Source organism: Telmatherina bonti (assembly GCF_933228915.1).
Source record: "Telmatherina bonti genome assembly, chromosome: 8".
NCBI lineage: Eukaryota > Metazoa > Chordata > Actinopteri > Atheriniformes > Telmatherinidae > Telmatherina > Telmatherina bonti.
In genome coordinates this window covers 6514681-6542166 of record NC_136626.1, presented here as the reverse complement: position 1 = coordinate 6542166, position 27486 = coordinate 6514681, and the positions used below count along the sequence as shown (strand labels likewise).

Here is a 27486-nt window from a genome sequence, read left to right as displayed (position 1 = left end):
GAAATGAGTCCAGAAAGTTACGTAATGCGTCTTTAAGACCCAGTGATTTAGACTCTTTTTGCATCCATTACGTACATTGGTGGAGGCTTCGTTGCCCTGTAGCATCCCAAGGCTGAAAAATCATAAACTTAACCATTCTATTTTTTTAGGGTTGGTTCTACTTCCTGACACAATCAATGATTTCAATGGCCAATAACCTATTAAACAGCTAGTTCAGCTTTAACTAACTGTAGAAAAAGTCTTAATTCTTGGATAAGTTACATTTTGGTAGCAGTACTGTAACGACTCCAGCAACCTAAGAATACCCAGTAAACGCATCTCATTCCACATGTTGGAGTGGAAACATCATGGCAATCAGTGGAGTCTTAGCATGGATCTCTAACACAGTTTTATTTCCTTTGTATTGTTCTTGACAGAAACTCCACTTGGCGTAGAAACGCAGTTCCTCCCATTGCTGAGCATCCAAATGAGTCGAAGGCAGAGCTCGGTTCAGCCGCTGGAAAAGGAGGTGCTATGACGAGGCGAGGAGGATGAGGAGGAGGGAAAGCAACATGGCAGATGGTAGAACGAGGCTGCAGCCGCCGGTGGTGTCATCCGTAAGGAAGGGCTCGGGAGACTCGTACACGGAGTCATCTGGAAGAGAGGTTAGAAAAAGACTGTTAATTTGTACCAGGACTCATATGTCTGAGCAAAGATTCACAATCCAAGTGTTTTACTACTGCATCTAATCCCGCATGACAGGAAGTGGTGTTGGAAAAGGGAGCTAGTCTTGTGCCAGAAAAAAAGTATCTAATTTTACGAAGTGCAGTAACAGCAACTGACCTGTAGATGGAGTGTATTCTTTTTAAGGGTAATAATGAATACATGCCATCTATAGGTGAGATGCTGTTACTGGCACTTTTTTCTGCGTTAGTTCCTGTCTTGCAGTCTTTGATGCAGTAGTAAAAATGTTACAGAAGCTACTCCAAAAGCCCAAGTAGTGTATTGACAAGTGTTTTTATTCAACATAGGTTCCTACAAAATGATTCAACATATTGATTTAAGGGGGTTCTAACATGTAACAAGCTCTTTAAACACAACCCAGCAGCAGTAGAATAGTTCTTGTAATATTGATGTCATAAGAACAAAAATCTTAGAATTTTATTGGTGAAGACATCAGCGAGATTACAGTCCCAGTTAATCTACATTTTAACACTAGTCCATCTATTTTCTGCCACTTATCCAGGGTCAGGTCGCAGACTTCCCTCTTCCCAGCCACATTTAACAGCTTGTGGGGGTGGGGGAGCCTTCCCAAGCCAGCTGAGAGATATAGTTCTTCCAGCGTGTCCTGGGTCTCCCCCTCCCACCTCCCCTGGCTCCTTTCGATGTGGAGAAGCAGCGGCTTTCTCTGAGCCCCTCCCAGATGAACAAGCTCCTCAACCTATCTCTAAGGTAGAGCCCGGCCACCCTGTGGCGCAAACTAATTTCAGCCGTCAGTATACGAGATCTCGTTCTTTTGGTCACGACCCACAGCTCAAATTGAATTGCTCAAGTGAGAGCTGGAGATCACGACCAGATGCAGCCAACAGGACTACATCATCCGCAAAAAGCAGATGTAGTCCTGTTGGCTTCATCCTGAGGTCACCATACTCTGTCCCCTCAACACCTAGAAATTCTGTCCATAAAAGTTCTGAACAGAATTGGTGATAAAGGGCAGCCTTGACAGAGTCCAAACCCAACTGGAAGCGAATCAGACTTACTGGTGGCAATTTGGACCGAGCTCTGTCACCTGTCGTACAGGGACCAGAAAGCCTGTACAAGAGGGTCCGGTACCCCATACTCAGAGTTCCTGAGGGACATGGTCAAATGTTGACTAGTTGGGCAAACTTCCATGCCACTTCCAGGACCCCAAAGAGAGTATAGAGCTGGTCTCTGTGCTGCAACAAAAAGCCACACTGCTCCTCCTCAATCCAAGATTCAACTATCTGACAGACCTTCCTCTCCAGGAACTCTAAATAGACCTTACCAAGGAGGCTGAGGAGTGTGATTCCCTTGTAATTGGAACACATCCTCCAGTCCCCCTTGTTGAAAAGGGGGACCACCCCAGTCTGCCAGTCCAGAGGCACTGTCCCCTATGTCCACGCAATGCTGCAGAGGTGTGTCAGCCAGGACCGCCTCACAGCATAGCCTTAAACTATTGGCAGATCTCATCCACGCTCAGGGAGGGGCTTCGGCTGTTGCCAAGGCAAAAACTTGGGCATGGGAGGAGTTTGGTGAGGCCATGGAGAATGACTTCTGGACAGCTTCAATGCAATTTTGGTCAACCATTTGTCAAATTAGGAGGGGTAAGCATACTCCATCAACACTGTACAGTGGAGATGGGAAGCTGCTGACCTCAACTTGGGACATTGTGGGTCGATGGAAGGAATGCTTCAAAGACCTTCCCAATTCCTACCAACACGTCTTCTGGTGAGGAAGCAGAGCTGGGGGACTCAGGGGTGGACTCTCATGAAGTCGCTGAGGTGGTTAAAAAGCTCCTTGGTGGCAAGGCCCCAGGGGTGGATGAGAACCGCTCTGGATGCTGTGGGGCTGTCCTGGCTGACACGCCTCTGCAGCATCGCGTGAACATTGGGGACAGTGCCTCAAGACTGGCAGACAAGGGTGGTGTTCCCCCTTTTTAAGAAGGGGGACTGGAGGGTGTGTTCCAATTACAGGGGAATCACACTCCTCAGCCTTAGGTCTAGGTCAGGTCTATTCAGGGGTCTTGGAGAGGAGGGTCCGTCGGATAGTCAAATCTCAGATCGAGGAGGAACAGTGTGGTTTTCGCCCTGGTTGCAGAACAGTGAACCAGCTCTGTAGCCCCTTTGGGGTCCTGGAGGGGGCATGGGAGTTTTCCTAACCAGTTTACATGTGCTTTGTGGACCTGGAGAAGGCGTTCAACCATGTCCCCCGGGGACTCCTGTGGGGTGTACCGGACTCCCTTGTACGAGCTGTCCGATGCACGTACAACAGGTGTCAGAGCTTGGTCCGCATTGCCGGCAGTAAGTCGAATTTGTTTTCAGTGAGGGTTGGACTCCGCCAAGACTGCCCTTCATCACCGATTATATATGGACAGAATTTCTAGACGTAGCCGAGGTGTTGAGGGGATCCAGCTTAGTGGCCTCAGGATTGGGTCTCTACTTTTTGAGGATAACGTGGTCCTGTTGGCTTCATCTGCCCGTGATCTCCAGCTCTCACTTGAGCGATTCGTAGCCGAGTGTGAAGCAGCTGGGATAAGAATCAGCACCTCCAAATCTGAGACCATGGTCCTCAGATTTGGATAGGGTGGATTGCCCTCTCCAGGTTGGGAGTGAGGTCCTGCATCAAGTGGAGGAGTGTAAATAATTTAGGGTCTTGTTCACGAGTGAGGGAAGGATTGAGCGTGAGATCGACAGACGGATTGGTGCGGCGTCTGCAGTAATGCGGACTCTGAGCCAGTCTGTTGTGGTGAAGAAAGAGCTAAAGCTCTCGATTCACCAATCGATTTATGTTCCCACCCTCATCTATGGTCATGAACTGTGGGTTGTGACCGAAAGAACAAGATTTCGTAAACTGGCGGCTGAAATGAGTTTCCTACGCAGGGTGCCTCAGCTCTCCCTAAGAGATAGGGTGAGGGGCTCAGAGTAGAGCCACTGCTCCTCTGCATCGAGAGGAACCTGTTGAGGTGGCTCGGGCATCTGGTCAGGATGCCTCCTGGCCCTCCCTGGTGAGACCCTGGGGGAGACCCAGGACATGCTGGAGGAATTAAATCTCTCAGCCGGCCTAGGAATGCCTTGGGATCTCCCCCACAGAGTTGGCAAATGTGGCTGGGGAGAGGGAAGACTGGGCCTCCCTGCTTAGGCTGCTGCTCCCACGACCTGACCCCAGATAAGTGGCAGAAGTGGAGAGCCAAAGCTGCATCTCGCTAAGCCTGTCGATATCAGTGAGACCATGCCTCCCAATCATGGTCTTACTGTCATTGTCCCCATCAGAACAAGGGAGTACCTGGAAGGAGCACCCCCCAACACTCCCTCCAAGGACTCCAGAAAGGGTGGGTACGCTGAACTGCTATTCGGTGCATAAGCACAGGCAACAGTCAGGACCTGTCCCCCACCCGAAGGCGGAGGGAAGTTACCCTTTCATCTATTGGGGTAAATCCCAACGTGCAGGCACCATGCCGGGGCCAGTAGTACCAAGCAGCTGTGGACCATTGACCTCACCTTGGTGTCTGTACATTGGGGTTCGCCCCGGTGGAGGAGCAAGTCCTGACAGTTGTTCGCGCACATGCACCAAACAGCAGTTCATAATACCTGGCCGTTTTAGAGTCCCTAGAGGGGGTGTTGGAGGGCATGCCCTCCAGGAACTCCTGAGACAGCTGATGGGATTGACAGACTGGGCAACATGCAGCTTTAGCAGTTGTTGAGGAAAAAAAACTCAGGCATGGGAGAACTTTGGAGAGGCCATGGATATTCTGATCCACTATCAACACTGGGGGGGAGGGGGTGCTGCAGGCTGGTGGAAGGAAGGAATGTTTCCACTGACACGGCTCCAATGAGGAAGCACAGTTGGGGATCCAGGGGTGGATTCTCCCAGCTCCATGGCAGAGAGAAGTAAAAGTTGAAAGGCTCTGGCTGCTGTGTTTGTTGACACTTTGCAGCATCACGTGGACAGTGAAGAACACAGTGTCTTTGCAGCTATTTAACTGGTTTTGGTGGTTTCAAAGTGGAAGTTTTGGCTAGTGGAGGAACTTTGCTCCAGTTATGTTCTACTGCAAACAGCTTGGACCACAGCAGGTGTGAGTTTAGCAGTCCTGTCTTTCATATCCCTCCTTTATAGCTGGTAAATTAATGACTTGAAAGAAAGATGTGTTCAATACTGAAGAGTGACTGACAGAAAGACCAGTCAGCACCTTTCTATGAGTCAGAGACGAGTCTAAAAGCCATCATCTGTTATGAATCCCAGAGAGCAGGAAACGTAGACGTGCAACATGCACAACATCACCATTCATGACAGAGAAAACCATGTTAGAGGAATGAGAGGGACAAACACATTTAGTATTTAATTTCTGAGTCTGAAATAGTTTGGAGCCAGTTAAATATACTCATTGTTCACTTTATCAGGTCCAGCTGCTCCCGACACACATATCAGCCATCAAATAGCACAAATTTGTACAATTAGTCATGTAGACGGGGTAAAGACGATGCTGGAGCTTAAACTGAGCATCAGAATGAGGAAGAAAGAAGATTAGAGACTTTGAAGGTGTCATGTGGTTGGTTGAGAGGGATATATCTATAGAGAAATAGGTATCTTTCCCATTAGATTTATAGGAAAAGTGTCCAATCTTTTGACTGGTAGTATGTGTGTGTACATATATTTAAATATCTCCAGACATTTCTGACTAATTAAAAATTACTTTAGAAAAGGCCAAATAAATCCAGCACATAGACTTTATCTGAGACTGTTTTCATATCTCTAACTTTTTGTGGATCAGATTGTCAGCATTTTGTAAATCCTGCATGTCAGACAGATTGTGTGGAAATAATTTGTCTACAGTTTGTTTATTTGTCCTGTAAATATTCAGATTGTGGCTGTATCAGCTCATGCAGATAATCCACCTCCGCATCTAATGAGCGCCTTTTCTTCCTGCTCAGCAGCACGTGTCGTTTACTCCACAAATCCCCCCCATCTCTAACAAATCAGCTTCCACCAGCGTCGGCGTGGATGAAAGCTGATTTGTTGGTCGAGGAGGAGGATTTCCAGCCACTGATGGTGTAAATGTGTTAATGCCACTTTCTGCGTTGACAGTTAAATTCTTCTAAACTGCTTTAAAACTGTTTAACGCCTTCACTGACAGCTGCGAGTCTTCACACTTCCCCTGCTTCAAACTGACATTTACAGTTTTGGATGAAGTAGGAGGGATTAATTAAAAATCCTAGGAATTTCCATCTGAGCCGGGCGGCTCCTCGCTCACCGGCTGGAGACTCATTTATTCATGCAAACTGCTAATGATGCTTTTTCTGCCTTAAAGATAAAAGAGGTAGCTTTCATTTCCAGGAAGCTGACTTAGAAGAGAGTAAAATGGGATATATACTGTCCAGATAGACATGAAAACTGCTTTTTAGGTCACAACTAAGGACATGTTCTCTATTAAAAGGATGTTGTTTTTTTTTAATCTAATATGTAATTAGTGATCATTTTAGGACTAAATAATTTTATTGACTCCTCTTTTTTCATAGCTATAACTAGAGTGATGAAACTGGACAAAGATGGAGGCCAGTCAGACGTACAGAAAGCACAACATTTCTAACTACTCTATGTATAACCTGTCAAAAGCATAGACCACAGGTATCAAACTCCAGTCCTCAAGGGCTTGTATTCTGCAAATTTTTGTTATCTCCATGCTCTAACACACCTGACCAAAATAAATTAATAGGTTGACAAGAACCTGCTGGATCAATTTGATTTGAATCAGGTGTGTTAATGGAGGGGCACAACAACACCTCCCGGATACCGGTCCTTGAGGACTGGAATTTGACACCCCTGGCATAGAATAGGACTGGACGATTAATCAGATTTTAATCTACAGTATGATCTGGGTTTCCAACGATGATAAAACTAAAAGGGTGTGATTATTTTCTCTCTGCAGTTTCCTCTCCTGCTGTCTTCAGCTGCTAATCGAGCGTCTCTGGCGTTGCAGCGCTGTGCTGTAAACTCCTCCCACAGCCGCTTTGCTTTCATTCAGACACTGTTGCCAACTTGGAGACTTTCTTGCTAAATCTGCCGACTTTTTTTTTTGTTAAAAGCGACAAATCTAGCAGCTTTTACTGGAGTTTTACTTGGAGACTTTTCTGGTGTTTTGGCGACTGACTTGAAGGCACATATTGTTCTGCAGTTACTGTAAGGAAGGAGCAGCGGGAGCCTCTCCCGTCCTAAAGCACTCCCAGGCGGCCAGTCTCAGTCGGCTCCGGCTGCAGGTCAATGTAGAATAACTGCAGTAGGTTGTGGAAGTTCACCTAAACATAGTTTATACCATTGTCAGTGACAACTGGCTGCATTATTTTCCTATACATAGTTCGGCCAGTTAAACACGGTAATATCCCTCCGTTACGGGGCGTTACCATAGCAACGCGTTAACCAGCTGGTTCAGATCAGCCGTCTTTTAACAGGTGAATGAGAGAAACGCGCTGCAGCCTGACAGCGGTTGTTTGGTATAAAACGTACATCCAGGCCAACGTAAAATAGTTCCTATATAAGCGGTAAAAGCGGATTAAACAACTCGGAACCGTCCATTAGACGGTTATAATGCACGGCACGGAGTCTAGAACACCACGACGCGCAGCGTTGTTTATAAATACTGGATAATTGTGTTCAATAATAGAGATCTCAATTCCAGTCATATACTGTATATAAAAGATGGGCATCACCCGAATGTTTCTGAAAAGCTGATTTGAAGCTCAGTGGGCGGTTCCTACCATCGCCATCTTGGCCGCATCACACTTGTTGTTTCTCCCGAATATACAAAAATGGTCAAAGAGGTAGAGCTGCTGAGACAGAGGCTGTGAGTATGTCGTGGATGTTTTGGCAATCTCCAACCTGCCTGTGGCTCAGAGCTAACCAGGAGCTAAACAGGCTAAAGCTAAGTCACGCTGTTAACCGGCTAAAAACCATAACTGGGTAACTGACAATCAAAAGGACATGCCCCTAATTATGCCAAATTTTGAGATGAAATCACCTATAAATGGAGTTCGAAAAAAATTCCCTCCCCCCACAGTTGTCATGAAGGTAAACCTGACCCATTAAACCTAAAATGGATTTTTGTACCAGGCTGTAAACATGTTTATTCCTGCTGTGAAGTTGGTATTTTTAACATGGGAGTCTATGGGGATTTGCTCTGTTTTGGAGCCCCTAGGGGATGAAGGGGGAACTGCAATTTTTAGCATTTTAAATCACTTTTAAACACTGGAGGTTGTCGCTTAGTCAAAAGCTAAAAAGTATCAGCAATGCTGCTGTATGCAGCCTACATACAGACATGCAACTAAGTTCATCAGTTCATAGATGGATCATGGCGGCAGCATCAACAAGCGGACAGAAACTGACGTACTTTAAACATAATCCATCAGACCGCTTTGTAGAGGGAGATAAATGTGGCTGCAAACTAGGTGGAAAGAAAACCACTAATCATTACGCTGATATTCAATGCGCCCTGTTAACATAACACATATGTTACTCAACAATCAGCTTCTGATTAAATTGATAGTATGCTTGAAATTAGTCTCATAGCTCCACGCATTACTTCAGGCTAAACTTGGCTTGGTTGAGCTAACATCACTTCATTCGCTTGTGTGTTATTGATGTTTACAATGTGCAGGGATTTCAACTTTGATTGCAATTTCTGTTACTTATTGACCTAAATTAATTTTACTAATACTTTTTTTGTTTGTTTTCTTACAGGCTTTGTCATCCAGGACCAAGATGGCTCCCAAAAACAACACAGTTCCTGAACTTAACCCTTTAAAAATGAAGGGGCCGAAGGAAGTTCTGTATTAGCATAATCTCGTTTAAACTGCCCTGAAAAAAAAACATCTAGAGCGGTTCATTTGGTTTTACGATTAAACACTGTTAAAGTCAATGATGTCATTTTGTGTTACGTGTGGCACACAGCGTTGATATAAACACAGGGTGGAAAGACTGATCATTCAGCAGAATAGCAGTAATAATATATTTTAGTCTGAGTTTCTAGTGTATTTTATATGGGTTTAATTTTGGTTTTCAGTATTTTTAGCTCAGCATGGACTCGTTAGGTGTAACATTACATCAGTATATTGGTCCTAATTCCAAACATCAATCAAATGATGTATTTTGACTTCCTTTGGTACATTGTTTTTGATTAGTCTTTGTCATAAGAACACATTTTTAATTTTAATTCATTTAAATAACAGGGATTAAAGTGAGATTGTAGTTGCTTTTTGTGATTCTGATATTAAAAGAAATTACTGTGTTCAGTTACCTATGATATCAGATTGTGACTGAATTCGAGACATCAGCAAGTAGAATCGCAAGGGTTTGTGGGGAGAAAATTAACTATTATTAACTATTATGAGGAGACAAACACCCCCCCCCCGGTGAAGAAAAAACGGGAACTGTATAACTTATAAACTTTCATTTCTGACACTCTCAGTCCCTCCCGCCGCCACCGACTGACCAGAGAACAGGAACCAACACCTCTCTAACCCATTGAGATCCTCGTCGCCGAGTTTATTTGTTCACCTTTTACTTTCATCCCATTGAGATCCTCGTCGCCGAGTTTATTTGTTCACCTTTTACTTTCATCCGCCGCCGTGTCTGCAGTGGAAACATTCTGCATTTGAATGAGGATGAGGATGGAGCAACTTACTGGTTGGTTTGACGTAGATCTTCAGCTTCAGACAGGGTTTCCCAGCCAGGTTCGGATGAGGCGACGCTGCAGAGGAAAGACAAACAGGAAGTTGAGACGCTGAGATGGAAACAGAGCACGACCCAACTTCATCAACATTTAGATCATAATCAGATTAAATGGAAGGATAGAAATGATAGAGCAACATCAGATACGAGTTGTTTCTCGAATCACTTCAGGTTCCTGAGTTTTATATTCGACTGCTGACCTAAACTTCATTCAACCGAATAAAATGTAATTTTTTAAACATGCTTTTGAACCACATCTCCAGTTGCAGAGTCTTTGTTCTGCTGTTTGACCTGCTGCTGATGTTTTATTCATGTTTCTGCTGCATTCATTACGCACACACATGCAGTCATTAAGTGTCATTTAAAACAAACTGCGTCTCTGTCTCTGCTGGAGGCTTTTCAGGCCAAACGAGCCACAATTTAGGAAATGTTTTCCAGCTTGGAGGGCAAATTATGTCCAGACAGAACCAAATGGCAGCAGCTTGTGTTGTCGGTTTTGAACCTCCGCTCGCTTCATGTCGTCTGGCCCGTGCTGGTAAAGCTTGATGTCGGGTTCAGACAACATGATCTTTGAAGGTGGTTGCGTGTTTGTTGTACCCAGTATCAGGTCATCATGAAGGAGAAATAAAAATTAAATCTGCTAGTGGCATTTAAACAGGGTTAACTGAATAAACTTAGCACATGAAATAAAAAGGAAAGCTAGTTTGTTTCCATTTTAAATGGAGCAACATAAAGGAAGAACGCATCTCTGCATGGCTGTCGTCCTGGTTGCACCAATGTTTGATGTTTCTGTGTTGGACTTTCAGTATTCATGTCCTTTCTGAGATCGGAGCGAACAGCAACGTGTTAAAAAGCCAATCAAAGGCGGGGAAAGGGTGTGTCTTCACCTCTGATTGGCTCCCATCAACAGCTGTATGTACGACTGGTTAAGATTTCATCCTACCCATCGAGACGTCCAACTATGACTTCTACGTGTAGACGTGTAACAAAGCACAAAGGCATTAAAAAAATCTACACACACACACTCCAAAACAGCCCTATTCAGATAGAGTGAATTTGGTTTGTGGGATGAAAACTATAAAAATCTACCATGCTGAGGGGGTTAGGGTGATCGCAACCCCCCATCCCATGAGACGACGGTGCTTCACCATGTTATTATCAGGTGGTTCATCCTGCAGCTTCCTTTTGAATGTAAATACTGTTGCGTAATCTTTAAAACAATTGGGGACATTTTACGGCTTATCAACGCAACCACCCAGCAAACCTTTCTTCTCTTGGGGCTCCGAGGAGACCCGTGTGATTGGTTGGACATCTGAGGTGGGCGTGGCTAACATGGAAAAGCACGAAGCGGACAGTTGTGGATGCAGGTTAAACGGATTTTAATTAAACAGCTGACGATGTTGGCGAAGTTTCTTGTTAAAAATAACCAGGTTGGTTGCACATAAAGGCATAAACACCCCCCCCTGCAGCAGCAATCCCCGCCCCCTTACAGTCGACGCCTTCTGTGGAGGATGAATTGACCAGATGGAAAAGAAAAAAAAAAATTCTTGTTGCAGCCTACGATGCACCAATCCACTTTTTGGGAGTTCTGATGTGATACGGATATCTGAAAATTGAATATCTGCGGATACCAAATCTGTTTATGTGAACATTATTGTTACTATGGTTATTACTGCTGTTATAACTGTGTCATATTTCATTAGGTTGTAATGAACGACCCATCCTTTCTGAAGTTACCTCATCAATACAGATCTAATAACATTACAGATCTAACTATTTCAACAAGTTTTATTCTGATTTGGCACATTTTACCTAAATACAACTATAAATGTGTGGTTTTGAAACAAAGATCTCGCTTTTAGTGTAACAAACAATGTCACATTTTAATATTCAAGACATTTATTTCTTTTAAAACACGTGCGAACCCTGTCATCAAACATCTGTGCTAGCTTGACGAGTGTGGTATCAGGTATCGGTTGTGGTATCGGTACACTTTTATTAATACCAAGTGCGAGTACACAAGTCTGGTATTGAGCCGATACCGATATTGGTATTGGTGCATTCCTATTGCGGCCTTGATAACAAGAATGAAGTTCTCATTTCTCGTGCAGGATGTCACAAGCTTTAGAACCAGTTCTTTCCATTTCAGCTAGCAAACTTTGGCTCTGGGACTGTGTGTAGAGGCTAACTCTGCTCTGTGAGGACAAATAGTTTCCCTGCACGGTCCTCTTAACTTGGGAAATACTTCAGAGAGATTTAAAGGAGTTGAAGTTGGTAATAATCTGTTTGTTTGGGATTCTTTGTGTTTACTGTTCTTCCTGTTTTGTAGATGTTTCATTTTATGTTTTATGGGGCTTTTTTGTTTTTTGGTTGGTTTGGTGTTTTAATGTGCTTTTAATCTTTCTGAAGCCATTTTAGAGTATTATTTCTGAAAAATATGCAGCTTGCCTTTTTTTTTTTTTTTTTTACGTTTTTTTTTTTTTTTTAAATTTTATTTTCCTTAGATCAGAGGAGTCCTCACATAGAAGCATCCTGAAGGGAAAATCTGGCAAACGCCATCAGCAACCACCTTCCAAACCCGTGATGGGCTCCTTTGCTGCATTATCACTCTGGAAAAGATTGTTTCTAAGTCAAGATTAGTTTTTTGTTGTAAACTTCATTTTGTTACTATTTAATCTTTCTACTTGGCTCCAAAATCTGTTTAGTTTTTTTTTTTTTTCCATTTAAGTGAAAGAAGTTTTGGCATATCCAATTTTTAATTTGATCAATGATTGGATCGGACTGGACTCTTCCGGTGACGCTGTTATATAAATGTCTACATCATCGGCGTTAGCTGTTAGGGCTGGGTAATATGACCTCAGATGAATATTATGATCAATTAAACTGGTTACCTCGATTACAGTTAATCAGCATTTATTTGAGTGCCATCTTATTTTTAGCCTTCATAGCAAACTGACGTGTCAGATATTGCTTACAAGTGAAAGTAAACATGCAAAGTTTAAATATATATATATATGATCAAATGTTTTTTTTTTCAATATATATGAGAAATAGAAATGTCTAAAATTTTTAATAATTGACATGAGCAAGATTACACGGATTATTGGTTCTACATGTCAGTTTGTATTAATGTTTAATTAATTGCCCAGCGCTAGTTATTATGGTAACATATTTAGTTGTTTTTCTTTGAGAGAGTGGGCGTATATCTATTATTAACAGCAGTGATCTTAAGATGGAGCCCTGGGGAACCCTACAGGTTTTAATTACAAATAGATACGCTAAGCTAACTGGGCCAGTAGTTAGGCATCTCTTTTATAAATATAATTAAGTAAGCAGTATCCATTGGGCCAGAGCACAGTGGGCCCCCCCATACCTGCCTCATACAGCTATTATTTGCTTAACTTGGCATGGTGTAATGTGTTAAGGACCTAAAAAATGTGAATGCTGTCAGTTTTGGTGCAGATCCTATGTACTTCAACAGCATTTGGTCCCCAACTTGTCATGAAGGTTCCTGCCGAATCCCCTCAGACTAGTTTGTTCAAATACAATGGGCGTAAACTCAAAGATGGCGGGCACCCTGTTGCCATAGCAACAGGTGTTCAACTTTTTTGCTTGTCTTTATACATGTGTGCTAAATTTCATTGTCCTACGTCAAAGTAGATCTTCGGAACCCAATTTATTTGAGGATTTTTTTCTTGCTGCAGGAGGCGCTGTGGAGCCACTTTTGCATCAGAGTCTATGTGGTCCATAGATTATCAAAGTTTTCGCCGGTCTTCTTGGGTTTACCAAATTTCACAACTTTTCATGGGTGTTTCAGGGGTTAAATTTGGCCTTGATGTGCTTGGAATAATAAACTTTTGGAAAACAATCAGGCCTGAACTCCACCCGATAGTAAACGTAACGCGATATGATAAGTGCAAACATGGAAGTTCATGTAAGAACGCAGTTACTACCTTTTTGCTCAGATTAGTTTTTTATTTGCGTAAAAATATTTTCTGCTTAAATTGTAACTGATGAGCTTGAGGTACAATAATGAAGCTATCGAATCTGAGACGGAGCGGTTAGTCTGCAGCTCTTATCAGGATCCAATCAGATACTAAAACTGAATTTAGTTCTTTTTGGTTTTGATTAAGGTCTGAGTAACTATCTACGTCATGCGCATTGTTTAAACAATGCAGTGCAGAGGGTGGAGAACTCACAGATGTAGTAGTACTCATGTCCCGGCCTGAACTCGAAGCCCAGGCTGAAAGGCGTGAACAGCTGGAACTTCTCGGAGAACTTGAGCGGGCCGTTGGGGCTCTGTGGCCGGTTACACTCCCAGCGTTTGAAGCCCTTCCTGTAATCGCAGGTCATGTAGCCATCGTAGTTCACCATGTACAACACGTAGTGTTCCATGCGCTCGGCCAACTCCACCCCTTCGTAATGAGGACAGTAGATGTCCAGGTAGTCGTTGATCGCCACCTCCACTGTGTAGTCGCCCCGAAAGAACCTGAAAGGCACAGACAACGTTTTGTTGAGTTTTTGGTCAATGTTTTATTATTTACTTTAATGCTGCCTGACAGGAAAGAAGACCAGACGTTTCCAGAGAAACAAAACTTCACCCAACCGGGTTTTGACCTGAAAAATGTCAGAAATGAACTTTTTAACAAGGCGTGCACGCGGTGACAACAGGGGAAACATCAATGAAGTTAATGCTGGACACAATGTCCTCCTTCAGCTGAGGAGAAATTATTGTGTGTACTTTTGGAACCTTGGTTTGACTTTAGATTAAATATACTATTTGCTTTTTCTTTGTGATGATGCCCTCTTAGTTTTTAGTTTAGGAAAACACAGTCTGGAAAGCTTTATGGTTTAACTGGGAAAAAACCAGCTGGATTTCACATAAAGTGATGCGACCACGGTAACCAGACGTCTGGCTTCATCTGTCCAGAACACTTTAACGTTTCCTAATTGACCTGATTGGTGATCAGAAGTCTGCGCGGCTGTTTGTAGGCGTAGAACCCGAACAGAAGGACTGTCTCTTGAGGAATTAAAGAACGTGAGCAGTACAACAGCACCCTTCCCAACCATGTCTTCACATGCCCTAAAAACAAAGAAGAAATTCCTACGATTATACGATGATAAGAATCTGAAATCATGATGTAATCAGATAGTTGTACTAACTACATCTTCTACAACTTATCAAGTTTATCTCTAAAAACACCATTTCTACATTTCCGAATAGACACTGGATGTATTTTAACATACAGTGACAATACTTCCTGTTGGGTCTTTGCTGAACACAGTGGTCCTCGTATTAGACCACACATGAATGTTTTACACCCCAACTTCCCGCTGCTGCACATCATCATGATTTTATTTCTTGTTTTGTTCACGTTGTAACAGAAAAGATGGAGTCAATGCCGTTTTCTGCACATGTTCAGATGGTCACAACGGCACTGGGGAGCAATCTCGGTGCAAATCTGATAAAAGAATCTGATTATGCCGTTTACATGACCACACGAGTTTCCTGTTATCTCCAGAAATCAGGAAATGATCAGATTTCTGGTCATAAAGAGCTCAGTGCAACGACGGATTCTGCAAGTAAAGCAGCAGTTAACCTGCAAAGCTAGTTGCATCATAATGTCACATCTGTGCAGCTGAATGATTAACGTCTTCAGACTCCGTGTTGACAGTCTGAACAGTGTTGTTTTATGTAGAAATATCCTCTCGATATGCCTCTGAAACACGATCAAGACGCTGCTGTGACGAAGCACCCCGTTCACTGGGCTTCGTAAATCCTCGTTTTCTGCAGTTTTACTTATTTTTTTACCTTGTTTCCAGTTTTAACGCTGTAGCCAATAATAGATTATGTAGATCAGGGGCGTCCAGTTCCGGTCCTCAAGGTAGTCCATGCATACCTGCTCCAACACACCTCCTCAGTCATTATTCAGAATGTTGTAGGCTATTGGACCTCTTGTTTAAGTGTGATGTGTCAAGGCAGGAATACATGGAAAACCTACAGGACATCAGCCCTCGACATCCCACTTTGGACACCCTGATAGGGATTATTATTATTATTATGCTTTAATGGAATATTTTCTGTTGCGTTTGAGGACAGTGTGTCGTTTTAGTGCCTTAAATCAAAGCAACCTGATGAGCTTAATGGTCAGCTTCTAATCTCCTTTAGTTTAGAGAGTTTTCAGATTTTCTGCCAAACAAAGACAGAAATATTTTCTGCAAGTTCATGTTTTAATCACATGAAGAAAAACAAAAGTTTTGCAGTTTCCACTCCAACATTTCAGGCCTGCATGTTCACCGCTTTCAGGTCTGGTGCAACACATGGAAACCATTGATCACCGGCCGTCTGTGTGTCTGTGTGTGTGTGTTTCCCTCCAAATCCCCCGAGGCTTCAATTAATCAAAGCTAACTGTTTATCAGAGCGCCGTGGTGTTTACAGGAGGGAGATGGGACTCACAGCTGGACCCACTTCCTGCCTGCTGCCGCCCCTCAGAGCAGCTCAAACCGGCTTAAAATGAGCTTTTGTCCAGTTATTTATGTGATAAACTCTGGTGCAAACTGTTAGAGATTGATTCTGCAAGTGACAAAAACAAAACTAACCAGAGATAAATGTCAGGAAACTGTGATCAAGTCATCAGTCAGGATAAAATGATAAACTAAGAGTCCAGGGACTTAGTATGTTTACTGGAATGTGGAAATAAAATATGTTTTTGTAACAAAGAAAGAGAAATTATTCTCAGCGTCTTCCAGCTTAATTCTATTCAGAAATATACAGCTGAACATGAATTATCATAACATAACTTAAAAAGTGAGAGGAGTGGCACTCAGGTGAAACTGGAATCAAAGTTTGGAGGCTCTGATTTGGTACCGTTGTTTTTCATTTTGTAAGAATAAATGTTATAAGTTGTTAAAAACATATTTTATTTGCTGATGGCATCAACCTGTTCTGTTGTAGGAACAGTTTCTATTTTGGAAAAGAAAAGTTGGAAGGAGGACAAAATTTTAAGTGTCAGACTTGATATAAAAACAAGATTTCTGTCAGGAAAGTAACTGAACCACCAACCGCTGTAGGAGCTGGACGAGCGCTAAAGCTAAAACTGAGTCTTTTCCTGTAAACCAGCGGTCTCTAACTCCGGTCTCATGAGTCTCCTCATAAGACTTTAGTGTTTCCCTGCTACAACCCATTTGATTCAACACAATGTCATCCTGTGCACCCGCCCATTAATGAGCCATTTATTTGGATCAGGTGTGTTGCAGCGGGAAAACACTAAAACCTGCAGGATGGAAGGTCAGAAGGACCAGACTTGGAGACTCCTACTGTAGACTTTATATAAATGAACCAAACTGCTCAGAGGAACCAGGGCTGAGGTGGTTCCCAAAGAGCTGCGGAGCTGAAAACCATCAGCATGACGACAGAAACGAGACAACGTAGAGGACCATAGAAGAAGAATCAGAGCTAAAACAACTATCTACAGCAGATGAACTGGATCTGAAAACCAGCAAAGACCAGAACCTTCAGATGATCCATCTACTGCTGACCGAAGCCTCATCAGAACTGGTCTCCATGGAAACGTGGCTTCAAGAACCCAGAAAAGGTTTAGGTCACATGACCCAAATACTGGACTGAAGGTCAGTGGAAACGGGTCTGATAGAGGGACGGAGCCACCCCAGAACCTGGACCTCGACAGGTCAGATGGAGGGACGGAGCCACCCCAGAACCTGGACCTCGACAGGTCAGATGGAGGGGCGGATCCTCCCCAGAACCTGGACCTTGACGGGTCAGATGGAGGGGCGGATCCTCCCCAGAACCTGGACCTCGACAGGTCAGATGGAGGGACGGAGCCACCCCAGAACCTGGACCTCGACAGGTCAGATGGAGGGACGGAGCCACCCCAGAACCTGGACCTCGACAGGTCAGATGGAGGGGCGGATCCTCCCCAGAACCTGGACCTTGACGGGTCAGATGGAGGGGCGGATCCTCCCCAGAACCTGGACCTTGACGGGTCAGATGGAGGGAAGGATCCTCCCCAGAACCTGGACCTTGACGGGTCAGATGGAGGGGCGGATCCTCATGGGGCCTGGACTACAACACTGTTGAAGCAGTGTATGATCATCTGGATGAAGAACGGAACAATAGTCAGACACGTCCAGAGAAGAGTTTTGGAAAGTCCTTGAAGGATCCTGGAGATGTGTTCGACGAGACTGGGATGAGGAGACCGGGACGAAGAGACTGGGACGAGGAGACTGGGGCGAGGAGACTGGGACAAAGAGACCGGGACAAAGAGACTGGGACGAGGAGACTGGGACGAAGAGACCGGGACGAAGAGACCGGGACGAAGAGACCGGGGAGGAGGAGACTGGGACAAAGAGACTGGGACGAGGAGACTGGGACGAAGAGACCGGGACGAGGAGACTGGGACGAGGAGACTGGGACGAGGAGACCGGGACGAGGAGACCGGGACGAGGAGACCGGGAAGAAGAGACCGGGGCGAAGAGACCGGGACGAGGAGACCGGGACGAGGAGACCGGGACGAGGAGACCGGGACGAGGAGACTGGGACGAGGAGACTGGGACGAAGAGACCGGGACGAAGAGACTGGGACGAGGAGACTGGGGCGAGGAGACTGGGGCGAAGAGACTGGGGCGAGGAGACCGGGACGAGGAGACCGGGACGAAGAGACTGGGACGAGGAGACTGGGACGAGGAGACTGGGACGAAGAGACCGGGACGAAGAGACTGGGACGAGGAGACTGGGATGAGGAGACCGGGACGAGGAGACCGGGACGAGGAGACCGGGACGAGGAGACTGGGACGAGGAGACTGGGACGAGGAGACCGGGACGAGGAGACCGGGACGAAGAGACTGGGACGAGGAGACCGGGACGAGGAGACCGGGACGAGGAGACTGGGACGACGAGACCGGGACGAGGAGACCGGGACGAGGAGACTGGGATGAGGAGACCGGGACGAAGAGACCGGGACGAAGAGACCGGGACGAAGAGACTGGGACGAGGAGACTGGGACGAGGAGACCGGGACGAAGAGACTGGGATGAGGAGACCGGGACGAGGAGACCGGGACGAGGAGACTGGGACGAAGAGACTGGGACGAGGAGACTGGGACGAGGAGACCGGGACGAGGAGACCGGGACGAGGAGACTGGGACGAGGAGACTGGGATGAGGAGACCGGGACGAGGAGACCGGGACGAAGAGACCGGGACGAGGAGACCGGGACGAAGAGACCGGGACGAAGAGACCGGGACGAAGAGACCGGGACGAAGAGACCGGGACGAGGAGACTGGGATGAGGAGACCGGGACGAGGAGACTGGGACGACGAGACCGGGACGAGGAGACTGGGATGAGGAGACCGGGACGAAGAGACCGGGACGAAGAGACCGGGACGAAGAGACCGGGACGAGGAGACTGGGACGAGGAGACTGGGACGAGGAGACTGGGATGAGGAGACCGGGACGAGGAGACCGGGACGAGGAGACTGGGACGAAGAGACTGGGACGAGGAGACCGGGACGAGGAGACCGGGACGAAGAGACCGGGACGAGGAGACTGGGATGAGGAGACCGGGACGAGGAGACCGGGACGAAGAGACCGGGACGAGGAGACCGGGACGAAGAGACCGGGACGAAGAGACCGGGACGAAGAGACCGGGACGAGGAGACCGGGACGAGGAGACTGGGACGAGGAGACTGGGACGAAGAGACTGGGACGAAGAGACTGGGACGAGGAGACCGGGACGAGGAGACTGGGACGAGGAGACTGGGACGAGGAGACCGGGACGAGGAGACCGGGACGAAGAGACTGGGACGAGGAGACTGGGACGAGGAGACTGGGACGAGGAGACCGGGACGAGGAGACCGGGACGAGGAGACCGGGACGAAGAGACTGGGACGAGGAGACTGGGACGAAGAGACTGGGACGAGGAGACTGGGACGAGGAGACCGGGACGAAGAGACCGGGACGAGGAGACTGGGATGAGGAGACCGGGACGAAGAGACCGGGACGAAGAGACTGGGACGAGGAGACTGGGATGAGGAGACCGGGACGAAGAGACTGGGACGAGGAGACTGGGATGAGGAGACCGGGACGAAGAGACTGGGACGAGGAGACTGGGACGAGGAGACCGGGACGAAGAGACCGGGACGAAGAGACCGGGACGAGGAGACCGGGACGAGGAGACTGGGATGAGGAGACTGGGACGAAGAGATTGGGACGAGGAGACTGGGACGAGGAGACCGGGACGAAGAGACTGGGACGAGGAGACTGGGACGAAGAATCGAGCTGCTCAGACCAAACATGCACTTTAAAACTCTTCAGAACTGGATTTTTACTCCTATCTGCACAAGTTTCAACCAACCACTGCAGTTCCTCCTGTTTTTCCAGGAACTGTGTGAAGCATGAAGATGTCCCGAGACTTCGGCACAGACGGAACACACAAACGTTTCCCTGAACCCAGAAGGACAGACATACGTCTCTGCTTTTCACTGAGCAGAAAGACTTTCATCATGCCGGATAAATATCTCTGGCAGACAGAAAACAGCCACACACTTCTTCCAATCAAACTCCTGCATATTTACACAAACCCATTAAGTATCTGATTCACACGCGAACATGCTTTAGATGCCTGCAGCACACACACACACACACACACACACACACACACACACACACACACACACACACACACACACACACGCTAGGAGAAGCCGGAAAAGCTCGTATGCTGAGGGTTTTCCCTTACTTGACCCTCACATCTTACTGCCAGAGGTTGTTTCTTAGCATTTTAACTGTAACAACAACACGATGGGGACGACTGGGACGACGTGTTCGACCCCACAGAGACCAGGTGACGCAAGCTAATGAGGCTGTAGCTGCAAAACATGAACACACACAGCTGGTGTCATCACCCCACCCACCTGGGAGCAGCTGGAGGGGGAAGTGAGCGTCCCCCAGACACACACAGCACTTTCATCCCCCCAGAGGACATTACATGAACTCACATTCATTACTGTGACCTTAAACCGAGTCTACGCCATGAAATGTAGTGATCAGCGTGGAAAGGGGGGTTGCTTTCTGTCCCCACCGTGAGACTGTGAACAACGATACGCCCCCCCCCAACATGCAGGAACACCAGTTTATCTGCTTTTACAGCAGAATGTCCAACAATCATCCTGTTAACCCCTAAAACTCCAGGCTGTTTCTGTTTAACATAAAACTACATGTAATCCCCGTCAGCCAGCGGACAGCGGCTCCAGGACCGCTTCGGTTGCCAGATTATGAAACTAAATGATGTAAAATGAAAGAATCAATCCATACGGCAGCATGAGGAGCAACCAGAAGCAGAAAACAAGAGTCAGATCTCCGAGCTGTTGAACTTTAGTTTCCTCGCAGCTGGAGCTTTAATTCCCATCCTCTCATTTCATTTCACACAAACTAATCAAACATTCATGTGGTTCAGGAAACAACAGTCCTGCTGCAGGATGAGGGGAGGTCCAATCAACTCCGCTCATCAAGATTTGGGATAATGAGGTTCAATCTGGCTGATTTGGTTTCTTCTGCTTTGTCCTGATTGGCTGAGGCGAGCTGGTTGATCATTTACCATCAATAAAAGTGATTTGACTGACATGTTTAATGGGGGATGGGGTCTTGGGATGAGACGGGTCCCTGTTTACTGGCCTTAAATTAAAACTCAGGAAATCAGACTCACGGTGTTGGTTTGGTGAATACCAACTACTCTGATGAATTCTGGGTATTTTTTATTTTATATTTCAGGTCATGACCTTTCATTGAAACCAGTGCGAACGGCTGCTGGAGGACATTGTGTTTGTTCCCTGTGGAGGACGGTTTGTGTGTTCTTCTATCTATAAAACACTGTTTTGTCAGAGAGGTTAACAGGTGTTTACCTAAGAAAAAAATGAATTATTATTTTAGAGTTAGAAGCTTTAATGGTAAAATTATCCACGTCTTCACATAGTTTCATCCATATCTAACATCTGTCCAGCTGAGTTTGGGGTTTTGGGTTTAAACTACAGCATCACCCAAACCTCGGTGCCGTACACGTACCGCTTCAGCATTTTGTGCAAGAAGAGAAAGCTTGCCAGACCCTTCTTCCCTAGTTACTGTTGCTAACGTATGATTGGTCAGTGGCGGTTCTAGGGCGGGACTTGGCGAATGGTCAGTAGATTCTGGTTCTCATGAAGGTTTTTGTATGAAGTCCAAAAACCCGTCAGAGTTTACGGTCCATACTGGTCCTTTACCAGGGACGGGTCGACGAGCGGGTGAGTTATCTAAGGAGAACAACGATTTCTTCATGATGGATCAATTTACGTCTTGGGAAAACAGAACATTATCTTCTGCTAGCAGGTTTGCATGGTCTGATCTTAAGTAATAAAAAGCTGATTTCTCATGATGAACTTCCAGGTTTCCAGCCATAAGAGGATCATTATTTTCCTGCTTTTCTCATCACTTGTTGATCTTTGGCTGCTTCTGATTGGACGTTACCGTCAGTTTAAGCTCTCTGATTGGTGGAAAGTCTGACAGGAAGTGTCTTCATCATCATGTCCAGGTGAAAACAGAGGTCTCTTAGCAACATGGTAGTGATGGTGATGAAGATGTGATAAATAATGGTGGATTTACCATCTAGAGTCTCTGAATAAACACTACATGTTGTGTCTGGGTTGTGAACCTCCTGGACGGATAGAAACGCTGGAAAACCTCCGTAGACCAGCTGGAGGGTCACATGACCATCTCAGAGTTACACTCGCCATCAACATCCTGACAAATACATGAAATAGCTCCTTCATGGCCCAAATGGGGCCCTTCTAACCACTACGTCATTATAACACTTTAGCTTTCTCTTTGAAGGTTGTTTGCTGCTAAACTGCAGCACTGATTATTCCCATCTGACCTGAACGCAGCATCAGTGTCGTCCTGATTGAGTTTGGGGTTGGTGGATGAGAGCAGCTGGAGCACCGCAGAAGAAACATCCTGCAGGATGAAAACGATCCGGGTGATGAGAGAGGACAGAGCCATGCGTCTCTCCTCCGCCGCGCCCTCTTTGTCTTTTCTAACACCATTAGCAAAGTGCATGCTAACTCAGTTAGCTGAGGGATCGGGTGACGCTAACAGCTCAGAGAGGAGGCGATGCGTTCACTGAACTCTGTCCCCTCAGCTCTCACATCATCACTCATCACTCTAATGGACAGAGGCTCTCTGTCCGTCCCAGCTGGGTGACGGAGGTCATCACCTCCATCAACATTAGCATCGTCTTTAGAGGTCTAAAGATTACTTGATTAATTGATTGAAAGACAGAGAAGAAGGAGACCAAGTTCTAGACCAGGACTCAATACATCAAGACAACGCGGAGAAACCAGGAGTCCAACTGGAAATAAGCACAAATTAGGACCAAACTTTCAGAAAAACTGGACTGAAAGGCAGAGAATATCGGGACAAACTTTTACAGAAACTGCAGGAAGAGTTCTCCAATCCATGATGAAGCAGCAGATGGCACGAGGTCAGGAGTAAAACAGACCAACAAAACCTCTGTCCTGAAGAGATCCACCAGCAGGACCGACGTGGTAGGAAGCGTTAGTGCAAAGTAAAAGCAAACAACAGGTAATGCATCGATAAAGCAGGAAAAATCCAGACTGAAACACCACAAACTACCGTGCCCAAACAGGACCTGCATGGCAGACAATATATCTTAGAATCTGGACCTAAAACTGCAGGAAAACACAAAAAACAAAACACCAAGAACCACTGGGTCAAAGTGGGACTAAATGACAGGAAAATAAGTCTGAAACAAAAGAAAATACTGCTTCAAAGAAGAAACAATACATGAAGAAATACTGAGTTAAACACCAAGTAATGCTGGAAAAAACAAAAACTCACATAAACAAGGATTAAAACATCAAGACATGTTTGTCTGTACTGGAACCGAAGGTTTAGACAACAACACGCTGAGCCAGGGTTTAATTACAACCAAATATCTAAATATCCCAAAGTACTGGACAGAAATGGCAGAAAAAATGAGTTCTAATCAGAAAAGCTTGACGAAGGTAATAAAGAGAAGGAAAAACTGGATTAAAACACCAAAATAACAGGCCTGGACCTGAACCAGGACTGGGAATGTTACATTTACTTTATTTTGCAAATAATTTCCAGATTCAGTGCTACAATTAATTTAATCCATCGTAAAGATCAGGAAACAAATCAAATTTACAGACATAAGCAGCGTTCATGTGGCTTTACACATGAACGGGAAAGTGGGAAATAAACGTGGAACAATTGTAATTATTTCTGACAGTAATCAAGGCAATCTGTGAGCAGGACCAACAACATGGGAGATACTGGAGGAGAAATGAGCCGAAACTTTGGCTAAAATGCCAGGAAATACATCCCCACCTGGAAATTCAGTACCGCACCAGGACTAACACACATTCCTGTAGAAAACATGACTAAAGCACCAAGAAATGTTTAAAATACTGGACAGCATTCTGAATTTGGAGCAAAGCAGGAATAAAACAAGAGGAAGTTCTGACCCAAACCCGGACATAAAACAGCTTATCGAGGTGGTGAGAAAGTACCAACATTTTTACATGTGGCAATAAAACACTCGGACCCCGCCGCGTGCACGACCCGCCCCGCCGCGTGCACGACCCGCCCCGCCGCGTGCACGACCCGCCGCGTGCACGACCCGCCCCGCCGCGTGCACGACCCGCCCCGCCGCGGACGAAGCTGCTCGTTAAATATGAAACTAGAAACTCGGAGAGCGGAAACCTCCACCATGTTTAAGAATCCTTTTAAAACATTCCTGGATCCAAACGGTGATCCGGATCACCACCAGAATTTAATCACTTCTTCATTTTTTCATTTGCAACAACTCTTTATAAAATCCCTCCGTAACCTTTTAAGTTATCTTGAGCAAAAAGACGCCGGGGAAAACAACCTCCTCGGCGGAGGTAACAACCGGGTTCATCGCACGTAAAGCAGACATCTGCCCCCCCGCAGTGACCCCTCCCCGCTGCAGACCTGCTTCTCGTGGAGGATGGATGGACCTGCCGAACAAGACGTTTTTTCTTGTTCTTGCAGCCTCGAGAACAAGAACTCAGTTCTTGCTTCTCGTGGAGGATGGAACAGGCTTTAGTCCGACTAAACCAAGACAAAATGAGCCTCAGTCACCAACATCTTCTGACGAAACTTCTTAAATCTGTCCTGCAGAAGTTATTTATACAAAAACACTCACGTTCGTAGACCAGAGAACCGTTGGTATCTTTCGTCTTACACATGTGAACACCAGTCTGAGGTCGGAGCGGCTGACCCTGCTTTGCATGTTTAGCAACGTTTTGCCATCTTTACGTAACGACCGAAAGAAGAATGAGAACAAAAATGATAAAGATACGAAACAAGGCCCGTGTAAACGCTGGTGTCATACTGGGAGCATCAGCTAAGTGGGCCTTGCCAGGTTCCATGCAGCTGATGGCGAGCAGGGAGCATGAAGACCACCGAGCACAAGGCTCGGCCAGTGCGGTGGGACACACTGCAGCTGCATGCACACACACACACACACACACACACACACACACACACACACACAGCCTTGCCTTGCATGGGCTTCGTATGGACTGTGTTGCTTTGACCGCTCAGATGAACTTCTTGCATTCTTTGCAGGCGTTGGACTCCTTCAGCACCACACGCTGAGTTAAATAACACCGTGGACTGTATATAAAACAGGAAAATGTACCACACCTGCACACCGCAGGTCTACGGTTCATTAAATGCACCGTTTTTCTTTCATCTTCATCTGACAGAGTTATTAATATTACTACTATTCATACTGCAGCCTTGTACACGTTTACTGAGATTATCAGAGCTTCACACACAATGAAAACTGTTCAGTTCCTGGTTGAACTCCAGCAGATTGTTTATAAAATCTTCATGTGTGTGTCAAGCTTCACAATGAATGGCAGCTGCCGTCCAATCAGATCCGAGCAGTCTGCATAGCGATGACAAAAAGACGTTCTTCCTCCACGTCTTCCTCTACGGCCTCGTAACACCTGCTGGGAGAAACGGGACAGGTGTCCACATTTCACGTCTTCTCCGCTTCATCTCGGCGTTTCTGACACCAGCAGCGGAGGTGGATCTCTGCTGGTCCATCAGTGGAAATATATTTCATTTACATCAACACCTGTGATGTTGGAGCTCCCAGCATGCCTCAGTGTGATTTACTGTTTAATCTGCGCAGGTCTGCGAAGGTCAGGTGGATTAGATCCAGGTCTGGCGTGGACGGGGACGGGTCGAGGTCACCCGTCATAGCTCCTGACAGAGCGGAGACACCAGCGGTTCTCCAACCTGAGCGCAAGTGAGCTGCTGACAGATTAATGTTCTGATCTGCTCGGACAGAATCAGCACAGCGTTAATGTGAAGCACAGGAAGAAGAACCGGCTTTATTCTGGTCTGGTGGTCTGAACTCAGCAGCCGCTTCACAACAGATCCATTTTACACCTTAGATCTCACCTTCTGGCTTTAATCAGGTTTTCAGCTTTTATTTTAATTTTTTAATGAATGAATGATTTATTATGTTTTGAGGTGTTAATTATTTCTAAAATATTAAAACCTTTTTAATTTAGGAGGAAACATTCAGTCAAACATGCAAAGCCACTGGACCAAGCTGCAGAAGCCCTGCAACCTGCAGCGGAAGCAGGAACACAGGATGGACGGACATTTTAAACAGGTTTAAAATGTTTGCACAAAAAAATCTATATCACCTAACTGGGACAAAACATGTGGACGTACTTCAGGAAAAGAGACAAAGATGCTAAAAAGGAATTCCACCATGATGGAGAACAGTGATGTAGTGGTCCCTCTAGAAGTGGTTATACTCTATATATTTTTTCCCCTTTAAAACAAAACAAAAAACAGGGGAAAAGATAGCCCAGAAAATTCTGTTTCAGAAAAAGTGACATGGAAAACTACCCCAAAAATCCATCAGGATATTTGCTCACTGTCACATAATTTCTGCTCTTTGGTTTCAGGCAGGAAGAGTTATGGAATGACTGAACCAGTACTGGCAGTGAGAAACAGGCTCATGTTTATTATGTCTATGTTCAGGCTAAAGTTAACACAGCCGATGGATAACTGCACCAGTTCAGCATAGGTAACCTTCGCTGAGCTGCTGGGTCACGTAGCTACATGTGTAGAGATGGGTCTCCAAGTGGATATGCTCAATGCTGACTGAAAAAGAAATGGGTTTACTCTGTATAGCTGGCTACACCACTGGTGGAGAAGGTATATTAATAAACCAATAAAAAGCATCAAACCAAGGCGGAAGTCTAGAAGAATTAAAAACAAACATTTACTGACTTTGGTGCAAATTAAAGGTCCAATAATGCTTCACACTAAAGACAAATACAGAGTAGAGATGGACGATACTGGAATATCGGCGATACAGATGCCTTTTGCTTAAATTTAACAATCACTCAATGATTTCTTCTTTAATTATTTATCAATATTATGATCACAATAAAACATATTTGAGTCAAATAAGACACTTTAACAACTATCAGCTTTTTTGTTTGTCCACAACATAAAATAACTAAAAAATAAAATAACCCTTTTTTACACAACTGTACAGAGAAAAAAGGCAACAATGCAAATTAGCTCAACAAAAGACAACCTACATTAGCTGGCTCTCATTTGCCTTCTGTGGATTTTTTTACCCTTAAAGACCTCTGCAAAAAATACCAATATTAGTTCAATGTGTATTTGTAATAATCTACCAATCCCTGTCTAACATGGAGCATTTTGTTTGTCTTTTGCATCATTGACAAGTAATCTGGTTCATTTTGGGGGTTTTGTGGTTGTATAACCCGACAGAGTAAACGCAGTGATACCACTGGGATCTGTGAGGGGCGTGTTGAGCGGTATAGGTGATGCACAACCACAAAAGGAGCAAAGAAGCTGTAATGTGTGGACCGTTTTAAGCAATGTCGCATATTTGTTACGCCGCCATGTTGGATGTCTAAAAGCTAGCCGCCG

General features: G+C 45.4%; 1 protein-coding gene across 1 annotated transcript in view; it reads right to left on the bottom strand.

The window, feature by feature from the left end:
* Positions 1-253: 253 nt before the first annotated feature.
* The window catches only part of LOC306759276 (ephrin-A2-like), a 127724-nt gene continuing 100491 nt past the window's right edge, over positions 254-27486 (bottom strand). Inside the window, exons 2-4 of the mRNA XM_079244858.1 lie at positions 13638-13927; positions 9392-9457; positions 254-633 (exon numbers count right to left, since the gene is read on the bottom strand). Of these exons, the coding sequence (XP_079100984.1) occupies positions 512-633; positions 9392-9457; positions 13638-13927 (478 nt within the window). The 3' untranslated portion in view covers positions 254-511. The remainder of the gene's footprint in view (positions 634-9391; positions 9458-13637; positions 13928-27486) is intronic.